Here is a 21,851-nt window from a genome sequence, read left to right as displayed (position 1 = left end):
GTCCATTTTCGTTATAATTGTCTCGCCTTGTTCCGATAAAATTTGGATTACATTCTAACTGCATTACCCTGGATATTTCAACATCGTACCAGCTTTCGAGGGGTTTGGATTGCGTTTCAGTCCCTATCGCGATGCATTTGGCTTTATCTGGCTTCCCCTTGTCTTTGCTTTTCTTTCTTCTTACGATTTTTCGACGATACATGACGGATGGCTGATTTCTTTTTTCCCTCGGTTGCCCTCGCCATGTTTCTTTTGGGTACCGTTCAATGTACATTGATTATTTGGACTCGGTATTATTCTTAGCAGCGGCTGTATTAATTTGGAAATGATCTTTTTGCGCTTATTTGGTTACCTCTTGGCCCCTGCTAGGCATCAACCAAACAACCCGATATGCGAAGGCCACCGTGACTGTCCCTCAGAGCATCGCTGACCATTTGGATATTATCTGATTTGTGTATCTTCATACATATGTACAGATGGATGCCTTTAAGTCATAACCCTAAACATTTTTTTATCAAAAGTCGGCTCATCAATTAAGAGACTCTACTCATGACGTGCTAGGAATTCGTCAAAGTTCTGCTGCCATGGTAGAGCATTTGGTCCTAAACCCCTTCCAATAAGCACCATTTTGCATTGCGTCTTGGCCTCACTAGACGGCGTGGATGCTGGCTGCCCATCGCGGATCTCGAAAACGTCACGCACAGCCTGGATAATCCTACTCGATCCATCATTGAGAGCGAGTATACCCTTTAGCCGGTGAATATCGAAATCACTTGGCGGTGACGACCCATCCTCGGAATTTGGGAGCTTGGAGTCCCAGAGAACAGAGCGGAGCCACTCATCTACATGGGGGATTTGCAAGGGTGAGAGTTGAGGATGCGTGATGGCGATGGTTGAGATAGCCTGCCGCTGCGTAAGTAGACCCGTCTTATTCTTTTTTTTTTTTTTTTTTTTTTTTTTTCATTCTTGGATTCTCTTTATACTCGCAGAAGGGGAACTGGGTAGGGAACGCACCGGGTCAATATGGCTATGTCCCTTCTGACCAAAATCTAAACTATCCAGATGATCATATGCATGCAAGTCTAGAACTACCCCTTCGATTTGCGGCGTGCGGCTATGGTCCGTAACGTGGATCTTAGCTGCACTATTGATAGCAGAGATCCTGTCGCGGACGCGCTCGAGTTCGTCGGGAGTAACGAGATCTGCCTTGTTAAGGATAATCACGTCCGCATGGGAAATCTGCATATGAGCCATGGATAACACGGGTCCCGAATGCGCATGTGTATGGCTGTTATCATTTTCATGTGCAGAGACGGTTTCCTCGGGGGTTGGCTCGTCCAGCAAATGCAGGATGTTTTTGGCGTCGACGAGGGTAACGATCCCGTCGAGGTATATCGAACTGCCGAGGTTATCGTCGACCCAGAAGACAGGGGCGATATTGCCTGGGTCAGCGAGGCCGGTGGTTTCAAGTAAGATATAGTCGAATGTTCCGCGGCGTTCCATTAGAGACTCGATGGCCATTACGCCAGAGTCCCTGGCGGGAGGATCTGCGGTTAGAAGGGTTGATTCTTTTTTTTTTTTTTTTTTTTTTTTTTTTTTTCCCCTCAATTGACTTGGGGGTTGGATTGAGATGAATAGACATACTTGACTGAACAGCAGATACAGCCATTTCCGACTTCAAGCCACTCGGTTACCTCTTGGCCATCTTGGTTGACTGTCAAGGGCTTTTCGATGTCGGTTGCTTACGACGAAGTTAGCCGAACTTGCTCTTGATTTGGCCTTGCTGGACCTAGCCCACTGACAGTCTCCAAATTCTGTAATTATTGATTAGACCTGATCATGTAAGTGTAAATGGGCCGGAGACTTACCGTTCATGATCACGGCAATCTTCTTGCCATGCTTTTCGGTGAGGATATAGTTGAGCAGGGTGGTTTTACCCGCACCCAGGTAGCCTTGGAGACAGTCAGAATCAGAAGATGCCCGGATGGGAGAGCGTATGAATTGCATCGCTGGGATCCAGAGTAACGCTTGTCGTACCGGTGACCAGCGTGATAGGCACGCGCTGCGGCGGCGAGTCCACTGATAATCTCCGGAGTTCATCTTCGGGGAGCTGGGAAACGTCCACTAGATCAGGAGGAGCATCTTCCTCGTCCATATTGAGAGACATTAGTAGTAAAAGTAGACTAAAGAGATGTAGAAAGAGAAAAGGGCCGAACCTGGTGTTGCCAACGACAGATAAAATATGTTGTATAGTTAGTTACCTGGAGCTTCGATGACGTTACCAAGAGGGGAATGTAGGGTTTAGGGCTCGTCCGGGTCAGGAGCCGTGCTCACCGCCTGGCAGATTGACCTGTTTAGCTTCGAGCTTAGTGTCTCAACGCGACCCTTGGTCTCTCCTCTCCGTCTTTTCTCCTTCTTCTCCAAGGGGCTTTCTTTTCGTTGCTCTGTCTAGTTCCCGGCCGCTCGTCGGCTTCCTTCTCCCACCGGCTCCTTTCCATTATGGCCGCCGCGGGGGTCTCCCCGTCCAGTTCTCCGCGACTCCCCAGTCCGCCGCCGTTTACTGAGGTACAGATCGGACCCCAGTCGCCGTCGGTCGGGGAATCGTTTGGCACAGATGCAGAACAGCTTTTGGGTGTTACCCAGGGCGCAGACAATGGTCCGACCCGGAGGATCCGCCCAGGAACCCGGGCAAGCGAGATGTCCGCTGGTCCTCCGTTAATTCCTCTTTCACAGGTGAGTTGTTGGAACAACCAACGCCAAAGCCGCCGAAGCCGGTGGTGCCCAACCAGCCGCCTCTAACCCGCCCCTTCTCCCGTCTCGCTGACACGATTGTTTCTCAATGATAGCTCGATTCGCCGTTTCAGCTCCAAGAACACCTGAAAGCGCTTTATAACCATTACACTCGACCCGAAGGCTATGACACAGTGGTGCCGATCCAGCGCGAGGTTGCCCGCCAGCTCGCGGAGCCACCCGAGGGCGTCGACCGGTCGCTTTGGTTATACGAGCTCTGCCGATTTCTAACGATGAAAGTGAATAACCTTATCATTGCCTTTTTCGCTGAAACCCCTCCCTGCTCTTCCCAGACATGTCCGGAGATGCGCGCGTCAGAATGGCAGTACCTTTGTGCGGTGCACGACCCCCCCAAGGCTTGCTGCGCCATTGACTACTGCTGCCACACACTCGACTGGGCTACGAACATCCTTACGTCCCCCAAACACTTTCCAAGCCGGCTCACACTTGGGTCGGAGTCTGGGGGTGGGCCTCAGGCGGGCCTGAGGCACCTGACTAATATCTTCCGGCGGCTCTATCGCATCTTCGCCCACGCATGGTTCCAGCATCGGGAAGTCTTCTGGCAGGTCGAGGGGCACGATGGGCTTTATATGTTCTTTAAAACGGTGTGCGACATGTATCACCTGATTCCGGAGGATAACTATACTGTGCCTCCTGAGGCCGAAGGGGACGAGGCGCTTCCGCCCCAGCAGACGCAGGAGCCGATGGATGGACGCAGATTAACGATTCTTCGCAAAGAGGGCGAACCGCTGCTTCCGCCTTTGGATCCCGTCGATCCTGCGTCGGTTACCGCGGCTACTACGCGACGCCACAAGGCCAGCTCTTCGATTGGGTCTCGTGTTACAACTATCAGCGAGAGCAGCGCGGAAGACCTCGAGGAATCTGCCAAGCCCGGGTCTCCTCAAAAGCAATCCCCTTCGCCGCCACCTACGGAGGGACAGAGCGCTGAGAGCGCCGAGAGCGAGGAACCCAGTGCGCCCGCTGAACCGGCCGTCCCGGTTGTTGACACCGCCGAATCGCAGGTTACGGTTGCGGAGGTTGACGCCGAAGAGGAGGTTCCTTCAGTCAGTGAGACTGCACCGAGTGCCGACGAACAAACGGAAAGCGAGCCTGAGCCACTAACAGAGGAGGCAGCACCTGCAGAAGAGGGTCAGGCGGCGGCTGAAGTAGAGCCGGAGCCCGAGCAGGAGATGCAGCCGGAGCCAGAGAAAGTGACCGAAGATGAGCCGGCCAAGGAGACTGATACCGCGCGCTAAACCGATGAACCTGAGCTGAGATATCTTCACGGTTGACGAGATGGTGGTTATCCTACGACGATTGTAATATGCTGTTGGTTGCGTGGCACTTTCAGATGTGATCTTGATGTAATATAATAAACGGACTAATGATACCCTGTTGTGCGAGTTGATTCCTTTAATTTGCTTAAGTTTAATCAGGAGTTTAATAAGTTCCACTCGGATGTAGTAATTACCTACAATACTTTCCTTTCCTTTCCTTTCCTTTACTTCACTTTACTTCATCTTCCATACAACTCGTTCCATATCATTTCCCACAAAATGGCCCTTCCACTAAAAGGAAGCCCAATCCATTTCGGTCCATTCCTCGTCACCTCCCAGGTTGTTCCCCCCCTTCCTATTCCTATTTCTAACTTCTAATTCTAATTCTATTTCTATTTCTAATATATATATAATATAATATAAATCTAGGTCTTCCATCTCACCCCCCTAAGCTTCGCCCTCGTGAACCTGAAACCCATTCTCCCAGGCCACGTCCTGGTCTCGCCGCGCCGCATCGTCGCCCGCCTCGCCGACCTGACCCCCTCGGAAACCGCAGACCTCTTCCTCACGGTGCGGCGGGTCGGCCGCATGATCGAGCGCGTCTACGGCGCCACGAGCCTCAACGTGGCGGTCCAGGATGGCGTGGATGCCGGCCAGAGCGTGCCGCATGTGCATGCGCATATCATTCCGCGGCGGAGAGCGGATCTGCCGCGTACGGATGCGGTGTACGATGCGCTGGATGGGCGCGAGGGGGACGTGATGCGGAATTTCCGGGGCGCGTTGAGGGTTGATGAGTTGGGGAGGAAGGCGAGGGAGATGCGGGAGATGGAGGAGGAGGCTTGTCGGTTGGCGGGGGAGATGGAGGGGGAGCCTTTGGATTAGGCTTTTTTTTGCTTTAGATGGTAATGTAGATGGATGGATACTTGGATATATAGATGGGTAGATTAACTGCTCGTCTTAACTATCTATCTATGAATGATGATCTAATGATGCCCGATAACTCACTGTCCAACGCCTCTAGAATAGAACATACTGAAATGAGAACAACCCCACCCCTTCCCGAGCAGAAAAAAAGGAAAAAAAAAAAAGAAAGAAAAAGAAAAAGAAGGTCATTGTCAAGGTTTCGCCATCACACATCAATTCGTAGCCGTAGACGCCGCTTCCGTCGTCTGCTTCTTGCTCTTCCAAAACGCCTCGCGCTCCTCAAGCACGCTCGCAGCCCACTCCTTCATCTCCGGCAAATGCACCCGCTTCGCGACCCCCGTAAACTCCTCTAGATCAATCCCATAGCTCCGCTCGTACTCGACCATCTGCAGCAGCAGCTCCATCTTGTCGACATCATGCACGAACTGCGCCTCGAGCGTCTCGTTCGCCTCGTACTCCTGGAACACAGCGAGGATGTCGGCGCCGGCCAGAATTCCACTGGGAACACCGCGCAGCAGCGAATTGGCAATATACTCCATGACTGCGGCTTCGCGACGGGCTTTTTCGCTCTTGGGGACGGGGTCGTTGGGGGTGATGTCACCGACGAGGGACTCCGCCATGTCGTGCACCAGGGCCATTTTCATGCAGTGCAGCAGGTTGAGGCGCGCAGCGAGAGACGGGGGAGCGAGCATCGTCATGACCGACATGCGGTACATGTGGTCGGAGATGGATTCGCCGTTGTTGATGTCGAAGCGCCGCCATCCCTCGCGCTTGGTGGTCTTCAATCGCTCCAGGAGATGGAAGAACGGGATCGGGGAGGTGGAGTTTTCATTTGGAGGGTGGGGGAGAGAGCTCAGGACTAAGGGAGCCAGGGAGTTAGTGAGCAACAGTAGAGAATGAAGTGGCTTCGCGCGTTGAGCTTGAACTTACCGGACTGGGGGGTCCAGAGGGGGGGTTCGGAGGGGGTTTCGGAGCCCATTTTAGAGAGAGAGATGGGAAAGGGGAATCGAGTGGGAGAATGTCGTAGATGGAGGAGAAAAACGAGAGGAGATTAAAAGGTTTCAGTAGGGGGGGGGGGGAAGGGAAAGGAAACCGAGAGATGGTGAGGAGGAAGTAAAAGAAAGAATCGTCGCCCATCTCCATCGTCCCGTGTTGCTGTCTTGTCTCTCCCACCGCTCTGTTTACCTTCTTTTCCGCTTCAGCGCCTCTATCTGCATCGCTATACATGGTAAATATGCAGCAGCCTGTTCTTTAGTTCCTTTTGTTTATGGATCCTCTCACTGACCAAATTAGACAAAATGCAATCCGCAAAACCCCCCCGTCCGAAACCCCCAAATTGGCCGGCTCAGTCTCCCCAGACCGTCCTCCTCCGCAACCTCCAGCTATTAGAGCTCGACCAAGAGGACTACGGGCCTGGTGCTATTACTCTGCGCACTCTCTCTCCATCATCTCAGAACCAACGCCAGCGGATGAAGGCGATCGAATGGGTTCTGTATCAACTGGTGGCCCTCTGGGACCCTGACACCGCCCGGGATGTAGGTGCAGCCCCAATCTTGAATCCATCGCCGGTGACCGATGAAGTTGGCTGAACATATGGGCGCTGTTTGCAGAAACTCCGTCCCTTCTTCCCGCCCCTTGAGCCGCTGCAGTCAGTCAACCTGCGTGCTGCCTTGTTCCGCGTGCTCTCCGACCTGAAAAAGAATGGCGATCTGGGCCGCGAGACCATCCTGCGGAAGTCCATGCTGGATGACTGCAAAGGCGAGAAATTCGACGAGCTCTTGGCCGTGTTTTCTACTGTTGTAGTGCGAAAGAAGGCCACTAAACAGCGTACTCCCGCTATGGATCTCTGTCTGGCCTCCGGCCTGACCCCTCAAGAGTATACGCTTCTACTCCCCCTGATTCTTGCTCATCGGGCCTCCTTGGCCACTTTGGGGGAACACCGCGATCGACTGCGAGACACCCACGAGAAATTCTCGCAGCTTTTAGACCGGAAGAAGGAAGAGCTTGCCTCTCGCCCACCGATCGATAAACGGGTCGCTGTCGGCCAGAGCGCTGATCTAGAGGCACTGGCCCGCGAGACCAAGACAAACTGGCAGGGGAGTGTGGAGTGGGCCGATGCTTTGCTGTATGGAGGCCTTCACAGTGGTCATGATGCCTTTTTGGAACTCCCATTTGACAGCGCCTGGTCCCAGGCAAAACAGTCAACCGTCGACGACCTCCGTGCTACCGCATCCCGTCCAGACCTGGTCATAGACCTGGAGTCTCGTGTCTTGCGACAGCGGGCCAGGTTACAGCGGTGGCGGCAGTATGGCGCCTCTCTCAAGCGCTCAGAGTCTCTGTCACCTTCAACAGCTCCCGGGGCGAACCAGCAGACCCTCCCGCTGGTCTTCCGAGACCACCAGACATTGACTGTTGCCAGCATCTCCAGGGCAGTCAGACAACCCGTTGACCGGGCAGCAGCTCCTAGTACCAAGCACCAGGCGCTTCTACAGTCGATCTCCGAGGCAATGGACCGGATTAATGGACCCTCGCCAAAGCGCCCGCAAGAGTCACCGGTGATTACCCCTAGCCTAGAAGATCCCGAAGTAGAGCTGGAGCCTGTACCCAACCCATTAAGCCCAATCCCAACAATCCACGCCCCGGAATCTATCAAGGAACTCGACAGGTTCGAACCAAGGAAGGAAACCAGCCTTCCACGGGAACCCACCCTCCCAGACTCTCCGATAGACGATCCTACGCATGCCCAGGGAAACAGATACACTCTGGTTGAGCGCACCCGCAAGTCTATGTCTCTGGTCCCCCCTCCGCGAGAGCACCACTACCACCACCACCACCACCACCACCCCCGTCCACGCCCTCGCCAGTCCCGAATGTCCTTCCCCGTGAACCAATTCGACACGCCTCCAAAACCAGCCCATCCGCCGCTGTCCGATTCCCCAAGTCGAGCATCCACCCCGCGCGACGAGCTATTCGACGAGCAAGCGGACTACGCGAGCGTGTTCAAATCCAGACCGCGCATCGCCTTGAGTCCCGTTACCTCTCCAGCTGTGCATGTTAGTCCGATTGGGGACTTTGATCTCAGTGCCGACCTTGATCCGGAAGCCGCTGAGGACATGGACATGGACATGGATATGGCTGGGGTTGGGGTTGGATCGCCTCTGGCTTCCAGGAGGAGGAGGACGATGAGGTTTTGACGCTGCCTTTTTTATTATCCCGCTAGCTAGGAACACGATCATTTCGGGACATTGCGAGGTTACGTATTATCAATGATATTTCTTCCCTCTATGCTCTCTCTAAGTATTTAATAGAGCGCATATACATAATAACATATTACCTGAGTACCGTACGTTGTATTAACGCTGTTGAGTATTTAAAACCATGTGAATCTCACTCGATGTCAAAACCCGCGTATAGATATAGATCGATATAGAGATATAGATATATATATATATATTCAAAACCTAGGGAAGGCACTCGTTTTGACGTCAGGTGTATAAAAAAAAAAAAAGTTTTATTTTCCCAGTTAAGCTCCCTACCAATATGGATAAATCTACAACGATTTCGTATTTCGAGTGCGTCTGCGCTTAGCAGGGGGAGGAGGCGAAACCTCCTCGGCAGACTCTTCAACAGCGGAATCAGACGAAGAATCGACAATTTGAACCGTCGGAGCAACCTGTCGGACGACAAGGGGCTGCTTCTCCTCCACTATAAGACCGCCGCCGTCATCGGCGTCGTGGCCCCCGAGAAGAAAACCTCCACCGTGATCAGTATGCTGCTGCTGCTTCTCTCCTTCTTCTTCTTCTTCCTGTAGTATACCAACCGGATGTGTCTGCGCTTGAACCGAACGACTCGTAAATGGATTATAGCGATCAGGTAGGTAATGGGTTTCATCGACTGTATACTCTTCCTGCACGCGCTGGGCGATACGCAACCCGAAGAGAAACTTCCGCCAAGTCTGCAGGATGCGCGCCTCGGCTTTGCGCTGTTCCTTCCGAAGCCTTTCCTCGTGGTCTGCGCGCCAGGCGTCCTGGACGAGATCCTTATGCTCGACTGCCACGACGACGCCCTCAATCACGGGCACGGCCATCTGCGAGCCGAATTCAAACCCGGTCACGGCTTCGGCGTAGTCGATTCCGAGCCTTTTGCATACGCGCGCGGTGCCGGGCCAGGGGATATGCACGGCGCCGCGCGGGACCATGCGGGGAACGAAGCAGTCAATGTTGCCGTATTCGTTTTTGGGGATGGCGCCGTCGCGGATCGGGGGTGGGATGATTTCCTCCGTTTGTTCGCGCGAGTACAGGCCCTGAAGGGGTTTTTGGCCCGTGAGACGGGCTTGTTCGTCGACTTCGCGCTTGCGGAGGAGAGTCACGGCCCGGATGGGGACGCGTTTCAGTGGCGTTTGGTTGGCTCGGGGTTGACGGCCTTCTTTGTGCCAGCTCTCGGCGGATTGGCATTTCACGACGTCGGCGCGACGGTAGACATTCTCGGCCTTGTCAATGGGGGGTGGCTTTGCTTTGCCTTTGGCCGTGGTCTTGGTTTTCCCGCCGGGGATAAAGGTGCGGACGGGCTGTGCGCCGGGTCGAAGGGCTTCTTCGCGACGGAGGAATCGCTCGAGGACGAATTCGGTGGATGTGCGCAGACTTTGTAAAGTGTCTACAGTATCGGTTGTGGGCTTGTTCTTTGTGGGCTGGTTGGGGACTAGGTCATTGGTGTCTTCGAAAGTGTCGACAGCTGTGCGTTCCTTGGCTGGTCGTGCGTAGACGCGGAGGAGAGCGCGAAACCAGTCCGAAGATTCGTCGTCAGTCCCTTTCTTTCCGAGTCGAAAGCCCTTGGTCTTGCCAGGCCAGGTCCTTCGGCGGAGATACCGCGTGGTAACCTCTTTAGCGGTCCTGTCGGATGAATACGCTACCACATAGCAGATCACTTGTTTGGCCTTTTCCGCTTTAGAACCCCGGGGCTCCCAAGCCGATTGGAGTTCTTGGGTAGCTGCTACGGGGTTTGCAAGCACCAGGGGATCCACTGCGATAATCTGGTGTGTCACTGGAGATGCTACCTCGGTCCAGTAAATGGGGAAAGGGAGGTCATCATCATAATGCGGAGTTGTTTTGCGCGAGGCAGGGGTCTCCTCCTCGCCACTATTGGCTAGATCATTATCGCCTATATCTGAATGAGGTGTTGATTGTGATGTTTTCTTAGGAGCCTCGTTCGACTTTAACGGAGTATATGAATCTGCCTTGGTCCATCCGAACCCAAGAGGCTGTAAACTGGCAACTAAGCGAGCTTCAAGGGCAAGTGCGCGAAGGAGTGCAGTAAAGAGCTGAGCACCAAGGTCCCGCGAACCTTCCATACGTTCAGCCGCTTGACGGAACTCTTCCACGCTGGCAACCCTTTCTCCATGCTGTTCTGGATCATGTGTCTCTTGGTTGAAGGATGCTATCTGAGTCTGTAGTTGGGCCATGGGCCTGTACCCGTATTTCCGAAGTCCCGGGGCAGTAATCTTGAATTTCTTCTTCCAATATGCGGCGAGGATGCGCATTAGGTGAATCAGGGGATCACCGTTACTCAGGTCGGGTTTCCCGGGTTCCTGGCGTGATGAGCTTCCCCCCCAGTCGCGTTGCTGAGACTTGGCCTTCCGCTGGTTCTGCTTCCCTAGCCTTTTCTTCTGCTTAGATGGCTCCTTGGGAGGTTCTTCAGGCTCTAGACCAGATGCGCGACGCCATTTCTTAACTTCCGTCTGGATCGCCACCGGTAGGTTCTTTTGGAGAATGTCATGACACTTGGAATCGTTAGCCCAGTCGTTTCGCAAGGCATTGTGCACGAGTAGACACTGGACATGCATGCGGTGGATCTGGATTCGGATTTGGCGTTCAATCTTTGAAGGCGCTTTCTGGCCCTGGAGGATGTCTTCCAGGTGCACCTCATCCCGATCCAGGGTCAATTCGAGATCCTCCTGCGGAGAGACAACGGTAGTGGCGGGAACAGAGGGTTGGAGAGCGTCCTCCCAGTCTACTGCATCGGAGTCCGCGCCATCGGACTCGACCTCAGAACCGGAGTCCTCAGAATCGGGGTCCTTCTTGTCATTGTCCCGTTCCTCGCTACCAGAATCGTTATTGCCGGTAGGGACGGGGGTTAACGAGGAGTCGGAAATGGGAGTTAGGGAGGAGAGGGATGTAGCTGGAGTGGTGGCATGGCGTTTGGGAGGGGGAGGTTCCTCTGAGGAGAGCCGTTTCGACGGGATGAAAGGGGGCATCCAGCAAGGTTGAAAAGAAGACGAAGGAGGTTATGGGAGATCAGAGGACTGGTGGACGTGGAATTGAATGCAGCTGAAGCGATGACAAGAATGAAGAGTCGAGATTTGGAGATGACGAAACTCAAGGCCCATTTTGTCTTCATCCAAATCGTGCCCCTCTCTGCGATTTTCGCTCTTTTTCTTCTCTCTCAACTTCAGTTCCTCGATCTCGACTCTCTCTCTCTCTCTCTCTCTCTCAGATCATTCATTCTTCTTTTGCAATGGACGCCGTCGGACGCTTCTTCTCGTCCCCCCGCTTCGCCGTCGCCGGAGCCAGTAATGACGCACATAAGTTTGGCTTCAAGAGTATGAGAGAGAGCCCTGCGCTACAAATGATCATCTACACCGCTAACTAATTAACTGTGGCAGTTTTGGCCTGGTATCATCAGCACTCTCTACCGGTGACTCCTCTGAATCCTAGAACGCCTGAGATCCAGCTGTCGTCTGCACATTCCTACGATACGGTCGCATCGCCTCGACTCCTCGCCTCCCCCTCCCAGACGTCACTATCAGTGGTGACTCCTCCCGCAGTCACCCTTCCTCTTCTCCAGGAGGCTCATTCTGTGGGAGTTCCTGCCGTCTGGTTGCAACCAGGGACCTTTGACGATGCGGTGCTAGACTATGCGCGGTCGCACTTCGAAGCGGTAATCGCCGGGGATGGAGGCAGCGGGTCAGAGGGTTGGTGCGTGTTAGTAGACGGGGAGGATGGATTAGAGGCTGCTGGAGTACAGTGGGCGAGTCAGAGACTGTAAAGAAGCGACCACCTAGAAGGAAGTGGTTGAGATGTAATATTTTGGTGGCTGGGATTTTGGCCGAATTTCCTCATTTTCTTCTGCTTTGAGAGGAAACCCCGACCTTTTTTTTTTTTTCTCTCTCTCCTCTTCAACTCTCCAAACGACAGACATCTTTTACTCTGCCACACTCCTTTACGAATAAATGAATTCATAACCCAAATAAATAAGAATGCCGACCTCCTCTTCTTCTTTCCTCCTCGATTCCCCCATCCCTCCTCATCTCGATCTTGTCGGCGCTCCCTCTCGTCTCTTCCAGGTCCCTCCCACCCCGTCAGCCTCGTCGGCTTTGTACCGCTCGATCTCCATCTCTCAGCATCGCAAGAGGTCCTACCCAGAGCCGGAGTATAATAGATTTAGGCTCATCCACACCCTCCATCGCTCTCCTGATGACCTCTTCTCCTCCGACCTAGATGACCGGGAGGATGACCGTCACGAAGACATCGACTATCTCCGTCCCAGTCGCTATCGAGAGCTTCCGCATCCGTCTCTCGATGCGAGTCTGACAGACTCTGGCGGAGAACCCGATGCCATCCGTCGCAAGCGCTGTCGTCGGGAAGATCCTTCCCTCGTGGTCGCTGCCTCCCCATTATCCGGCGTGGATGAGAAGGTTCCCGCGGACCAGAGGCTGACGGCAGCTGGGCCTCTGCGATGGAGTCGTGCCGTGCTCAACGTTGTCGGGAAAGTCTGGGATTTCTGCTGGTCGGGTCCCTTCCGCGGTTTCTACGCTGGTGGAGGACGAGGCTACTCTCTCGACCCTCCTCAACCTCCTCCAGACCCCTATCACCAGTCACCGCAAACTCGTCGAGGGTCATCGCCATCGACATTCCATCCCTCTGCGGAGAAGGAGGCGGTATCTGTGCCAGGGGAATACCCTCGCGATGAGGAGGAAGATCTTCACACAAGCTGGGTTGTGGTGTCGCCCCGCGAGGGGGCGACTACCGCCTCCAGCCCCTGCGGTCGCCCTCGAGCGCGACGAAGCGCCGGCCCTCGAGGCCGAGTTGTGCATCGTCGAACCCCTTCCAAGCGAGCGCTCGTGCCACATTCTCCGTCGACCTTCTCGTCGCCCGCCAAGCCACAAGAGAGTCCTGTATCGGCAGAAACACAACGCTACCTCGCGCAGAAACGGCGCATGGAACGTGAAGAGGATGCTAGCCTCCGACGGTTGAATCGACAGCTTCAAGCCATGATCCAAGAGGGGAAGCAAGCGCTTGGAACGCGCGTGGAGGTAGATGATGTCGACATGGAAGACTGAAGAAAAGGGCTGGTTCCAGTATCCTCCTTGTTTTTTTTGTTTGGTACTTTTGATACACACGATAACTATGTCTACTATGGTTTATTTGTTTTTTTTTTTTTTTTCCTGTTGTTGTTATGATTTACCACTTTAATGACCTGATGACAACGAGACATGACACTCACACGCTACTTTATTCTTACTTCCCCTATACCAAAATGATAACCATAGCGATCAACTCCAGCCCCAAACACAGACACAGAATGAATACAAACATGAACTATCAATATCTCAATATGAATATAAACAAACAAACATCTGCTTGATTCTCCTTCGTATTCTCATTCCCTCTCTCTCTTACTGGCTTCGGCCCACCAAGGGGAGATTCACACCACTTAGCAACCCAGTCACACCCCCCATCCCCGACAACGCGCTGGGCAGATCCGCGCCTTGAAGCTGCCGGGGGACATTCGCAGTCTATATATGGTTAGCACTAGTTCCAGGTAGATAGATATAGTATATTTTCTCCACGGCAGAAACCCTCTGCAGAGGACCGACCCAGGAGATGCGCGAGAAGAGAAAAGCCATACCGGGACAGGCACCGCCACGCCAATAGCGACAAAGATAGGAAGCAATGCCACGGAGAACGAGAACTTCATTGTGATAGTGGAGGGTTTTATCGAGTTCAGGAGGTAGGTGGGTTCCTTTGCTCTGGTTGCAGAGGGTTATCGAGACTTGGGGCTGGGATGATTGAGTCGCGTTTGTTTTGTCTGTTTTTTTTTTTTTTTTTCTTCTTGTCTTTGGGTGATTTGAGGATGGTTTAATATGGGAAGATGGAGAGGGAGACAGGGAGGGAGAGAGGGAGAGACATGCCTATGCTTACTGGAGGGGGGTGGAGGGCCCTTCATTCTCTCCTGGCTCCCTGCATTCTTCGGATAGGAGATGTGTTTTACATTGGAAAAGGGGGGGGTTGAGAAGGGTCTTGATTCTGATAGTTACACTCTTTACTTTTCCTCGCTTTGCCTCTAGGATGAGGTTGTAGCTCTGTATGTTGTTGTAGTCCTATGTATGCCCTACGTAGACTATACGTCTACAAGGTGCAGACCTCTCTTGAAATCATATATATATATATATAACTATATATATGTATATGTGATTGTTCAGTTGTCATACGGAAGACCAGACTCCTTCCGAATAGCACCATACACACCCGCAATATCCCCCTTCACGCCCTTCTCCGCCTTCACCTGCTGCAAATACCCATCTGTCACCTGCAAGCTCCGTGGCGTCACGCCCGCTCTCTCAGCAATCTCGCCCGCCAGACGCACATCCTTGCGGGCCAAATCCACCGCAAACAGCGGCTCCTCCCGCTGATAGTAGTCGCCCGAGCACATGCGGTCGGCGTACTTGGCAAACGGGCCCGGCAGGAAAGCGTGCATGAACTCCTGGAACTTATCGGCGCCCAGGCCGGACTTGTCCGCGACAACCAAGCTCTCCGCGACCGTTTCGACCGTGTTCAGGATGAAGCTGTTCCCGATGAGCTTGAGCGTGGTGGCGAGGCCGACGTCGCGGGCGCCGCGTTCGCCAAGGTCGAGGGTCTTTCTCGCAGTCACGCCCTCGAAGAAGGGCTGGACGCGCGCCACGGCCTCGGCGGCGCCCGCGGGGACAACGATCATCTGGCCGGCGTCTGCCATGTTGGGCGCCCCGAACACGGGGCAGGCGATGAACGACGCCCCGCGCGCGGCGAGCGCGGCATGTGTGCGGCGCGACGTGTCGGGGTGGACGGTCGAGCAGTCGATGATGATCTTGGATGTGAGATCGGCGTCCTGGTCTGCGGTGATGCTGTGGATGATCTGGTCCAGGGCGGAGTCGTCCCCGACGCAGATGAAGGTGATGGAGGCGTCCTGCACCAGCTTGGGTAGCGATGGCTCTGCAATGGCTGCGTGGGCGGTTTGGGCGTTCAGGGTTTCAGCAAAGGCCGTGGCTTTGGCTGTGGTTCGGTTGTAGAGGATCACTGGGGCTTGCTGGGGGCCTTTCAGAGCGATGTTTCGGCTCATTCCCTGGGATTGCGTCAGTTTGGGGGGGGGTTCTCAATTGAAGCTTTTCGGTGTGCGTTTTACCCGGCCGATGTTTCCCAGACCAATCCAAGCGACTGTTTCTGTTGCCATTGTATGTAGTGATAAGTGATTTTATGGACGAACAACGAAGAAAGAACTCGGAAATCCCCGGTTCTTATACTCACTCCTCTTGAATCACTTCAACCCCATCTTTAGTCAGATTGGGGCCTATATTATACATCTCACCGGAGGTTTCCCGCAATGTTATCGTCATATCCGTCAATGGGACACTTTATAGGCCGATTTCCCCCGAGCTCGCTCAGCATCAACTAGTTGAACTACGGAATACATTCCATGCCTTGTATACTCCGTATGGACCGGTTCAATTCAGTCAATAAGAATCTCCTAGTTATCACACGGAGTTGCGCTTGGTAACTCTCTCTCTCCCTCGCAGAGCACACTCAACTCATTGCCATCTTCTTTACCCTTCAATCAATTCAAGAATCTTCTCGCACGCGACTACTCGTCCTTCAGTCTCCCCCAGCGCCAATGCAATCGACTTGGCCTTCTCTTGAATCGCCAGCGATGACTCACTAGCAAGCACATGCGTCAGGGCCTGGCCTAGCTCCGCCCCATTGACGACGGGAGCGCTCTTCTTGCTGCCCCAGACTCCAATTCCGAGCCACTCCACTCGAGCCGCGAAGTCGTAGGTATCAAACCAAACAGGAAGCACAATCTGTGGAACTCCAGCCCTATTGCAGCGAATTAGTCACGCATGCCCTTTTTTTTTTTGTTTTGTTTCCGTTTCCCCCGTTGATTTCTAAGCTTCCCTCCTGAAAAGATCCCTCCTGAAAAAGACTCACCGAACAGCTTCATGATATGAGTTGGCTCCTCCGTGGTGAACCATGCATGACACATAGCCACTCTGGAGAATACACGAGGGCTCAACGGAGAGCCATTCCTCGATCCGGACGCGCCCGTTGATCATCGGCTCCCGGATTTCGTCGAAGATTGAATCGAGGAAATCGCCAACCTTGTCCGTGTTATCGCGCTTTAGTTTCCATAAAACTTGTAGATCGGGTTTGGCGTCCAGCAGGATGCGGAGACCGGCTGCCACCTCTTGGGTCTGGTCAACGCTAAACGATACAATCGACCCCATGTTGATCAAGACCGTAGGTCTCTGGGATAGCCACTGCGCTAGACCCGGGTTTTCTCGACCAATATGGCGATGGGGGAGAAGAATTGGTCCACAGAGGGTGAAGTTCTTGGGGACGAAACTTGGAAAGTCTATCTCTGGTCGAGAGGGAATCAAGCGCGGCGTGGTATTGTCCTCAGACGTCCCCATTAACGTCGGGTACGCGCCCTTCAGCCCATGCGAATGACGAGTGTCGTTAAGCTCCTTGAGGATGGGGGACCGGCTGAGGGCCTGCCCAAGCTTAACCGCGAGATAGGCGTTCGGCAGGATCAAGCGCCAGGGCAGGGGATACGGGTATCCAGAACACAAACTAGTTGAGATCCAGTCAATACTAACTCTAACATTCAGCCCATACCAAGACACTGACTGTACTTTACATACATTGGAAGTTTCCACAGATTGCCGAGCATAGGCTGAATCACATGGTCTTTGAGAGTATTCGGACCCAGCTGCACGTATGCACACTTGAGGGTACGGCATGCATCCAGAGCCTGCGCGAAAAGAGGATCCACAACGACCATAACCGGGTGGAGCTCCTGGATGATATCTACGCAGCTCTTGTAGATGGCCATATACTCCGCCCCCGTCCATGGTGCCAGATATCGAGGTAGTGTGGAGTAGGTTTTCAGAGCACCGTGAAACCCAATTTGGTGGGTGCTGAAGGAGTTCTGATAGGCTCCGCTTCCGATCAATACATTTATCATGGATCTTCCGGGGATCGTATGGAAGGTTGCTGTGCTCGCAGCGGACGACGCCAGGGTGAGTGTGCGGACATTCAACCGCGAGACAGCTGGTTGCAAAGGGGAGAAGGAGGCAATGTGAACGCTGTACGATGGACGAAGGAGGAATTCATGGGCAACAGCCAGGCAAACTGTCGCCTGGCCCAACTCGCTGTTGGTAAGGAACAGAATGTTAGATTTCGCCATTGCTATGCGATGTGTATGGAAGGGAAGGGAAGGGAAGGGAAGGGAGGGAGAAAAGGAAAATAAGAGTAGAAAGAGTGTTGATCCTGCAGATGGAAGTAGAATGATTGAGTGATTATTTGTACAGTGAATGAACCCTTATAATCAAAGTGAAGCAAACTGATTATAACTATTAATCCTTTCAGTAAGAACAACAGTATTAATCACTGAAGAATCTTAAATAATAATAGATTATAGGCTAGAAGAGTGAATGTTGACAGGAACTTTATATAAGATATATTTAATACTATATAAAATCTCTCCAAGTGAACACAAGGGCTTAAATACTTTCTTTCACTTCAGTACCTGTACTCTACTGCAACACATAGGATTCACCCCATCTGCCTAGTAAAGACAACTGCTTTAGGATAATTCTGCTCATCCTGCAGGGCCTTTTCCAAGGTTAGCAGTAGACGAGTGGTACGAACATGTAATTCTAGTTCATGTTTGATCAGCATCCAAAGTAAGAAGACGAGGAGAAAATTTACCGTCTATATATATTTCATAGCTAGCCAAAGTCTCTTCATCACGGTGGACCAGAATGGGAAAGGATTGATTCAGTCTAGATACTTCTCGGACGCGTAATTTCAACCCGACGTTCTGGCTTTGATTCACCCAGAGGAGTTGTTGGTCGTTTCGTTCCTCTAAAGGGTTATTACGCGCAGAACCCTGTGCAGGGGTTGCGTTGTCCTTCAGCCAGTCTCGGAATATCCTAATTACACCGTCCTCGACGTCAACAACACTCAGAAGACGGGCACTGCCTGGTTTGACTTTGACCACATTTACCACCACGCATAGCTGAGAAAAATCTTCAAAGCTTTCTAGGTTGACCGGACGTTTCACAGCCCGCGCATCCGCATTTGGGATCCCCTCATTGACTTCTGGGACTGCAGTCGATCCAGCTCCATTAGGGCTTTCCTCGGCTGTCATCACGGGCTGGAATCTCGAGTATAATGAGCTTAGCCGGCCTAGCTTTTGCGCAGTGTCGACATTCTCGTAGAGCGACCCTTCCCCTTGGTATTTGTCACTTAGCCCATCTGTGCCAAGGTATTTGCAAAAGACGTGAGGCTCAGTGAGTTTGGAGGTGGGATGGAAACATTCCAGGATGAGTCTGTATTCCTTGAGAGACGCTGATACTAAAAGTCGGTAGTGTAGGAGGCGCAGGACGAGGGCGTGGAATCGATGGGAGACGGTTGACAAGCCGAGGAGTTCGCGGGCGGAGAAAGGAGATAGAATTTGGACGAATACCTGGTCATCGTAACTTAGATTTGGGGGATTTTATACGAAGAAGACAAATATCGCGTACCTCATTTGGAAGCGAGTAGAGATGGAGCGATGGAGAGGGGTCCATGGTCATGGCTGATGGTCAACGAGAGGGGGGTAAGAAGTAAACCAACTCCTTGACTTTTGATGAGAAACACTAGGGAGGACTCATATCCTTAGATTGAGCAACCATCCAGAGTTCCTGAGATGCGAATCCTAACAGTTTCTGTAGAGATAGCAGCGCGCCAGCTTCCTAAGGCACCATGACGTCAGACTCTCAAAAGCCTCAATAAGTCGCGGCCTGAGTCGACAAACACCACAAAGAAAATATTATCTGTTACCTCTATTGTATCTATATCTCGGTCATATCGACATATAGATGTTGGGGATTTGGTAAACAAGGTCGGATAGAAACAACCGGGAGAATTCCCCTGAAATTACCCGATCCTAGCAGTTCCCCGTACAATTCCTTCGGTACCCCGCGGCTTGACCGTCCGTTGGATAAAGAGATCCTGGTTGTATAAAATCTTCCCTTTCCTCATTTATTCCTTCTACAACTTGTACTTTCTACCCCCGTGCTGGGATCATCTTTCTCTGGGTTAATCTACGCGCTTGATTGATCATGGTGGAAAGCGTTCTCGATGACATCTCCCACCGGAGGTATAACCCTCTCCGTGGGTCTTACGTCCTTGTCTCTCCCCACCGAACCAAGCGCCCCTGGCAGTAAGTCCATATTCCGACTTTCTTTGAAATGGCTGGCATGCATGTATGCGATCTCGTACGTTGAAAGGGTTAAAGCTTACACCGCAAACAGAGGAGCACAGGAGAGCCCCTCCAAGACAACCTTGCCTGCCTACGACCCGGCGTGCTATCTGTGCCCGGGAAACCAACGTGCGCAAGGAGATCAAAACCCCAAGTACGACAAGACCTTTGTTTTTGTGAACGATTACAGCGCCGTCAAGGAGGAGCAGGCTGCCTACCACCCTGAGTCTGGAGACGGTATGACTTGATGAACTGTCCGAGAGGAGCAACAAACAATCTAATTAGGACGTGGTTAGATGTGGAATCCTTTTTTCTCAGAGCCGACTCCGTGACCGGAAAATGCTTCGTCCTGACCTTTTCCGCTGCTCACAACCTCACCCTGGCGGACCTGTCCCCGGCTGAGATTGCCCCTGTCATTGATTCTTGGACTGAGATCTATGCTTCATACCTGTCGCCCAACTCCCCGCTGGCGGCTGTGGCCTCCACTCTTACCCCTGCCGCCAATTCCCCCGTCGCAAGCCTGTCAAAGCCCAAGGAACAATACCGTTATATGCAAATATTCGAGAACAAGGGAGCTGCGATGGGCTGCTCCAACCCTCACCCTCATGGTCAGATCTGGACAACCAGCTCCCTCCCCGAGGAACCAGCAGCTGAGCTCGAGCAACTGAAGAAGTACCGCAAGGAACACGGCGGGAAACACATGCTCGAGGCCTACGCTGCGTTGGAAAGCAAAAAGCAGGAGCGTGTGGTGTTTGAGAACGAGGCGTTTTTGGTGGTGTGTCCTTGGTGGGCCGTTTGGCCCTTTGAAACGATGATTGTCAGCAAGATGCACAAGCGTGCGCTGGTCGACCTCAATGCGACCGAGAAGATACAGCTCGCGGAGGCGATTGCGGAAGTCACCCGGCGCTATGACAATCTGTTCGAGACGCATTTCCCTTACAGCATGGGCATTCACCAAGCACCACTCGAGGGAACCGAGGAGGAAATCGAATCCTCGTATTTGCATTTGCACTTTTACCCCCCGTTGTTGCGCAGCGCGACGGTCCGCAAGTTCCTAGTTGGGTAAGTTTCTTCTCTCTCTCTCTCTGATGATGTTTTAACAACTATAGTTACGAAATGATGGCTGAGCCACAACGCGACATTACCCCAGAGCAGGCGGCCGCACGGTTAAGGAGTTGCGGAGGAGAGCTATACCGGAAGTTGAACAGTTAGAGAAGCCAACAATAAATTCCGGTACTAGTAATCTACAATGTCCACAAACGTCGCTCAAGTAGATGGTCAAAAGAAAGCGAAAGCCGAAGAATTGAGAAAAGCCTAGCTAGACAAGGGAAAGAAAGAAAGAAAGAAAGAAAGAAAAAATCGAATAATGTACAACCCTTTACTCAAAAAGAAATTTGATAAGAAACCCACAAACCCAACCTGGTTAGCTAAGCCCCCAAATACGCCTCGCGCTGCGACAACATCCACGCCAAACTCCCCGACGCAACAATCAACGGACTCACAAACCGGCCCTGGAGCCGCGCGGTCCCAAACCCCAACCACTCGCCGACGAAATGCGCCAGCGCAAGACCAAACGACCACGCGGCCAGATCATACGACACGGGCGTTGTGATGTTGTAGGCGGCCGTCATGCGCACCACGGCGGAGAGGAAGGTCCAAGTGCCGAAGGTGCGCGAGGAGAGCGGATTGGTGTATGGGCGGCCATCGGCGGAGCGGGCATTGTAGAGCTGGGCGGCGTAGGAGTCGGAGATGTACGCCTGCACGCTATTTGCGGCGGAGATGACGGAGACCTGAGAGATAGGATAGGTATTAGCGGGCGGAACCGAAATCAATCATTCTTGGCGTGTGTAAGGGGATGCTGATGACATACGAGGAAAAGCCATTTCGGGAGGAGCCCTTCAAAGGGGGGGAAATAGGAGAGAATGCTGTCCATGCTGTTGATAGTAAGAGAGACTTAGCACTTAGCGTGGTATGGTCCCTGTGGAATTGGAAACCGAGTCTCGACTCTCTATATAGGGATATGTTGTTGCTATTCCTATTTAGGTTAGGTGGTGTCCCGGCGCGTATCAACTATATAATCCGGAGATTTAACCTATCACGAGACTACGGAGTGACAGGCCCTGGGACATAATTTCTTACGTTTCTCACACTGCCTTGAGCATATACAGTTGAAGTCTCTAGAAATTCCTAGAGTTGATCAACTGGAATTAGGTAGAAATACCTAAATTAGTAACAATGTAACTCTTCCGCGTGTTTGTAGCAAAGCTGATACTCTGTAAGCCAGAATGATGTTGAACTTGAAGGAAG

At 52.7% G+C, this 21,851-nt stretch overlaps 13 protein-coding genes across 13 annotated transcripts; 5 read left to right on the top strand and 8 right to left on the bottom strand.

Moving 5' to 3' along the window:
• Nucleotides 1-302: 302 nt before the first annotated feature.
• On the bottom strand, nucleotides 303-2,234 carry P175DRAFT_0558990 (CobW family GTP-binding protein). The gene is made up of 6 exons (XM_040900886.1): nucleotides 2,038-2,234; nucleotides 1,869-1,952; nucleotides 1,803-1,814; nucleotides 1,645-1,741; nucleotides 1,015-1,534; nucleotides 303-903 (listed from the first exon to the last, which is right to left on the bottom strand). Exons 1-6 carry the CDS (start codon nucleotides 2,165-2,167, stop codon nucleotides 544-546), a joined length of 1,203 nt encoding a protein of 400 aa, XP_040750819.1. The 5' UTR covers nucleotides 2,168-2,234; the 3' UTR covers nucleotides 303-543.
• Nucleotides 2,235-2,403: 169 nt separating this feature from the next.
• P175DRAFT_0502965 (Mob1 family protein) lies at nucleotides 2,404-4,194 on the top strand. The gene is made up of 2 exons (XM_040897518.1): nucleotides 2,404-2,733; nucleotides 2,847-4,194. Exons 1-2 carry the CDS (start codon nucleotides 2,500-2,502, stop codon nucleotides 4,044-4,046), a joined length of 1,434 nt encoding a protein of 477 aa, XP_040750818.1. The 5' UTR covers nucleotides 2,404-2,499; the 3' UTR covers nucleotides 4,047-4,194.
• A 152-nt stretch (nucleotides 4,195-4,346) lies between these two features.
• On the top strand, nucleotides 4,347-5,050 carry P175DRAFT_0482776 (HIT family protein; the record flags this gene model as incomplete). Its single annotated transcript, XM_040895504.1, has 2 exons — nucleotides 4,347-4,409; nucleotides 4,497-5,050. 2 exons carry the CDS (start codon nucleotides 4,347-4,349, stop codon nucleotides 4,947-4,949), a joined length of 516 nt encoding a protein of 171 aa, XP_040750817.1. The 3' UTR covers nucleotides 4,950-5,050.
• Nucleotides 5,051-5,052: 2 nt separating this feature from the next.
• Nucleotides 5,053-6,061, bottom strand: P175DRAFT_0482775 (HD domain-containing protein). Its single transcript, XM_040895503.1, has 2 exons — nucleotides 5,922-6,061; nucleotides 5,053-5,850 (listed from the first exon to the last, which is right to left on the bottom strand). Exons 1-2 carry the CDS (start codon nucleotides 5,968-5,970, stop codon nucleotides 5,204-5,206), a joined length of 696 nt encoding a protein of 231 aa, XP_040750816.1. The 5' UTR covers nucleotides 5,971-6,061; the 3' UTR covers nucleotides 5,053-5,203.
• Nucleotides 6,062-6,170: 109 nt separating this feature from the next.
• P175DRAFT_0482771 (uncharacterized protein) lies at nucleotides 6,171-8,185 on the top strand (the record flags this gene model as incomplete). Its single annotated transcript, XM_040895502.1, has 3 exons — nucleotides 6,171-6,219; nucleotides 6,285-6,526; nucleotides 6,602-8,185. The coding sequence occupies exons 2-3, from the start codon at nucleotides 6,290-6,292 to the stop codon at nucleotides 8,183-8,185; spliced, it is 1,821 nt and encodes a 606-aa protein (XP_040750815.1). The 5' UTR covers nucleotides 6,171-6,219; nucleotides 6,285-6,289.
• A 282-nt stretch (nucleotides 8,186-8,467) lies between these two features.
• P175DRAFT_0502961 (Rad4 family protein) lies at nucleotides 8,468-11,365 on the bottom strand. Its single transcript, XM_040897517.1, has one exon. It carries the CDS (start codon nucleotides 11,239-11,241, stop codon nucleotides 8,542-8,544), a length of 2,700 nt encoding a protein of 899 aa, XP_040750814.1. The 5' UTR covers nucleotides 11,242-11,365; the 3' UTR covers nucleotides 8,468-8,541.
• A 136-nt stretch (nucleotides 11,366-11,501) lies between these two features.
• On the top strand, nucleotides 11,502-13,326 carry P175DRAFT_0441407 (CoA-binding protein; the record flags this gene model as incomplete). Its single annotated transcript, XM_040894073.1, has 3 exons — nucleotides 11,502-11,586; nucleotides 11,650-11,968; nucleotides 12,243-13,326. 3 exons carry the CDS (start codon nucleotides 11,502-11,504, stop codon nucleotides 13,324-13,326), a joined length of 1,488 nt encoding a protein of 495 aa, XP_040750813.1.
• A 336-nt stretch (nucleotides 13,327-13,662) lies between these two features.
• On the bottom strand, nucleotides 13,663-13,964 carry P175DRAFT_0533857 (uncharacterized protein; the record flags this gene model as incomplete). The annotated part of the gene is made up of 2 exons (XM_040900085.1): nucleotides 13,663-13,782; nucleotides 13,896-13,964. 2 exons carry the CDS (start codon nucleotides 13,962-13,964, stop codon nucleotides 13,663-13,665), a joined length of 189 nt encoding a protein of 62 aa, XP_040750812.1.
• Nucleotides 13,965-14,252: 288 nt separating this feature from the next.
• Nucleotides 14,253-15,397, bottom strand: P175DRAFT_0502959 (NAD(P)-dependent oxidoreductase). Its single transcript, XM_040897516.1, has one exon. It carries the CDS (start codon nucleotides 15,360-15,362, stop codon nucleotides 14,466-14,468), a length of 897 nt encoding a protein of 298 aa, XP_040750811.1. The 5' UTR covers nucleotides 15,363-15,397; the 3' UTR covers nucleotides 14,253-14,465.
• Nucleotides 15,398-15,424: 27 nt separating this feature from the next.
• Nucleotides 15,425-17,592, bottom strand: P175DRAFT_0558981 (glycosyltransferase family 1 protein). The gene is made up of 3 exons (XM_040900885.1): nucleotides 16,939-17,592; nucleotides 16,226-16,867; nucleotides 15,425-16,114 (listed from the first exon to the last, which is right to left on the bottom strand). Exons 1-3 carry the CDS (start codon nucleotides 17,481-17,483, stop codon nucleotides 15,844-15,846), a joined length of 1,458 nt encoding a protein of 485 aa, XP_040750810.1. The 5' UTR covers nucleotides 17,484-17,592; the 3' UTR covers nucleotides 15,425-15,843.
• Nucleotides 17,593-17,851: 259 nt separating this feature from the next.
• On the bottom strand, nucleotides 17,852-18,870 carry P175DRAFT_0510680 (F-box protein; the record flags this gene model as incomplete). The annotated part of the gene is made up of 3 exons (XM_040898531.1): nucleotides 17,852-17,955; nucleotides 18,008-18,767; nucleotides 18,826-18,870. The coding sequence occupies 3 exons, from the start codon at nucleotides 18,868-18,870 to the stop codon at nucleotides 17,852-17,854; spliced, it is 909 nt and encodes a 302-aa protein (XP_040750809.1).
• Nucleotides 18,871-19,224: 354 nt separating this feature from the next.
• Nucleotides 19,225-21,081, top strand: P175DRAFT_0502956 (UDP-glucose:hexose-1-phosphate uridylyltransferase). Its single transcript, XM_040897515.1, has 4 exons — nucleotides 19,225-19,505; nucleotides 19,597-19,781; nucleotides 19,841-20,606; nucleotides 20,654-21,081. Exons 1-4 carry the CDS (start codon nucleotides 19,405-19,407, stop codon nucleotides 20,754-20,756), a joined length of 1,155 nt encoding a protein of 384 aa, XP_040750808.1. The 5' UTR covers nucleotides 19,225-19,404; the 3' UTR covers nucleotides 20,757-21,081.
• P175DRAFT_0301065 (Erg28 family protein) lies at nucleotides 20,854-21,803 on the bottom strand. The gene is made up of 3 exons (XM_040892814.1): nucleotides 21,684-21,803; nucleotides 21,415-21,579; nucleotides 20,854-21,334 (listed from the first exon to the last, which is right to left on the bottom strand). Exons 2-3 carry the CDS (start codon nucleotides 21,475-21,477, stop codon nucleotides 20,972-20,974), a joined length of 426 nt encoding a protein of 141 aa, XP_040750807.1. The 5' UTR covers nucleotides 21,478-21,579; nucleotides 21,684-21,803; the 3' UTR covers nucleotides 20,854-20,971.
• Nucleotides 21,804-21,851: the final 48 nt, after the last annotated feature.

This window comes from Aspergillus ochraceoroseus (genome assembly GCF_002846915.1).
Source record: "Aspergillus ochraceoroseus IBT 24754 chromosome Unknown P175scaffold_6, whole genome shotgun sequence".
NCBI lineage: Eukaryota > Fungi > Ascomycota > Eurotiomycetes > Eurotiales > Aspergillaceae > Aspergillus > Aspergillus ochraceoroseus.
Note: the sequence above shows the minus strand (reverse complement) of the source record. Positions and strands in the feature narration are given on the sequence as shown.

Coding starts and splice junctions, on each gene's coding strand:
- P175DRAFT_0502959 (XM_040897516.1), bottom strand. CDS start 15,362: ATGAGCCGAAACATCGCTCTGAAAGGCCCCCAGCAAGCCCCAGTGATC.
- P175DRAFT_0558990 (XM_040900886.1), bottom strand. CDS start 2,167: ATGTCTCTCAATATGGACGAGGAAGATGCTCCTCCTGATCTAGTGGAC. Junction 1,535..1,644: donor TGTATCTGCTGTTCAGTCAA/GTATGTCTATTC, acceptor TCCTCCCGCCAG/GGACTCTGGCGTAATGGCCA. Junction 904..1,014: donor GACATAGCCATATTGACCCG/GTGCGTTCCCTA, acceptor ACGCAGCGGCAG/GCTATCTCAACCATCGCCAT.
- P175DRAFT_0301065 (XM_040892814.1), bottom strand. CDS start 21,477: ATGGACAGCATTCTCTCCTATTTCCCCCCCTTTGAAGGGCTCCTCCCG. Junction 21,335..21,414: donor TCCCGAAATGGCTTTTCCTC/GTATGTCATCAG, acceptor CCTATCTCTCAG/GTCTCCGTCATCTCCGCCGC.
- P175DRAFT_0502956 (XM_040897515.1), top strand. CDS start 19,405: ATGGTGGAAAGCGTTCTCGATGACATCTCCCACCGGAGGTATAACCCT. Junction 19,782..19,840: donor CCACCCTGAGTCTGGAGACG/GTATGACTTGAT, acceptor GGACGTGGTTAG/ATGTGGAATCCTTTTTTCTC. Junction 20,607..20,653: donor GTCCGCAAGTTCCTAGTTGG/GTAAGTTTCTTC, acceptor TAACAACTATAG/TTACGAAATGATGGCTGAGC.
- P175DRAFT_0558981 (XM_040900885.1), bottom strand. CDS start 17,483: ATGGCGAAATCTAACATTCTGTTCCTTACCAACAGCGAGTTGGGCCAG. Junction 16,868..16,938: donor AATCTGTGGAAACTTCCAAT/GTATGTAAAGTA, acceptor GATCTCAACTAG/TTTGTGTTCTGGATACCCGT. Junction 16,115..16,225: donor TCATATCATGAAGCTGTTCG/GTGAGTCTTTTT, acceptor TCGCTGCAATAG/GGCTGGAGTTCCACAGATTG.
- P175DRAFT_0502965 (XM_040897518.1), top strand. CDS start 2,500: ATGGCCGCCGCGGGGGTCTCCCCGTCCAGTTCTCCGCGACTCCCCAGT. Junction 2,734..2,846: donor CGTTAATTCCTCTTTCACAG/GTGAGTTGTTGG, acceptor TCTCAATGATAG/CTCGATTCGCCGTTTCAGCT.
- P175DRAFT_0502961 (XM_040897517.1), bottom strand. CDS start 11,241: ATGCCCCCTTTCATCCCGTCGAAACGGCTCTCCTCAGAGGAACCTCCC.
- P175DRAFT_0482775 (XM_040895503.1), bottom strand. CDS start 5,970: ATGGGCTCCGAAACCCCCTCCGAACCCCCCCTCTGGACCCCCCAGTCC. Junction 5,851..5,921: donor CCTCTGGACCCCCCAGTCCG/GTAAGTTCAAGC, acceptor TGGCTCCCTTAG/TCCTGAGCTCTCTCCCCCAC.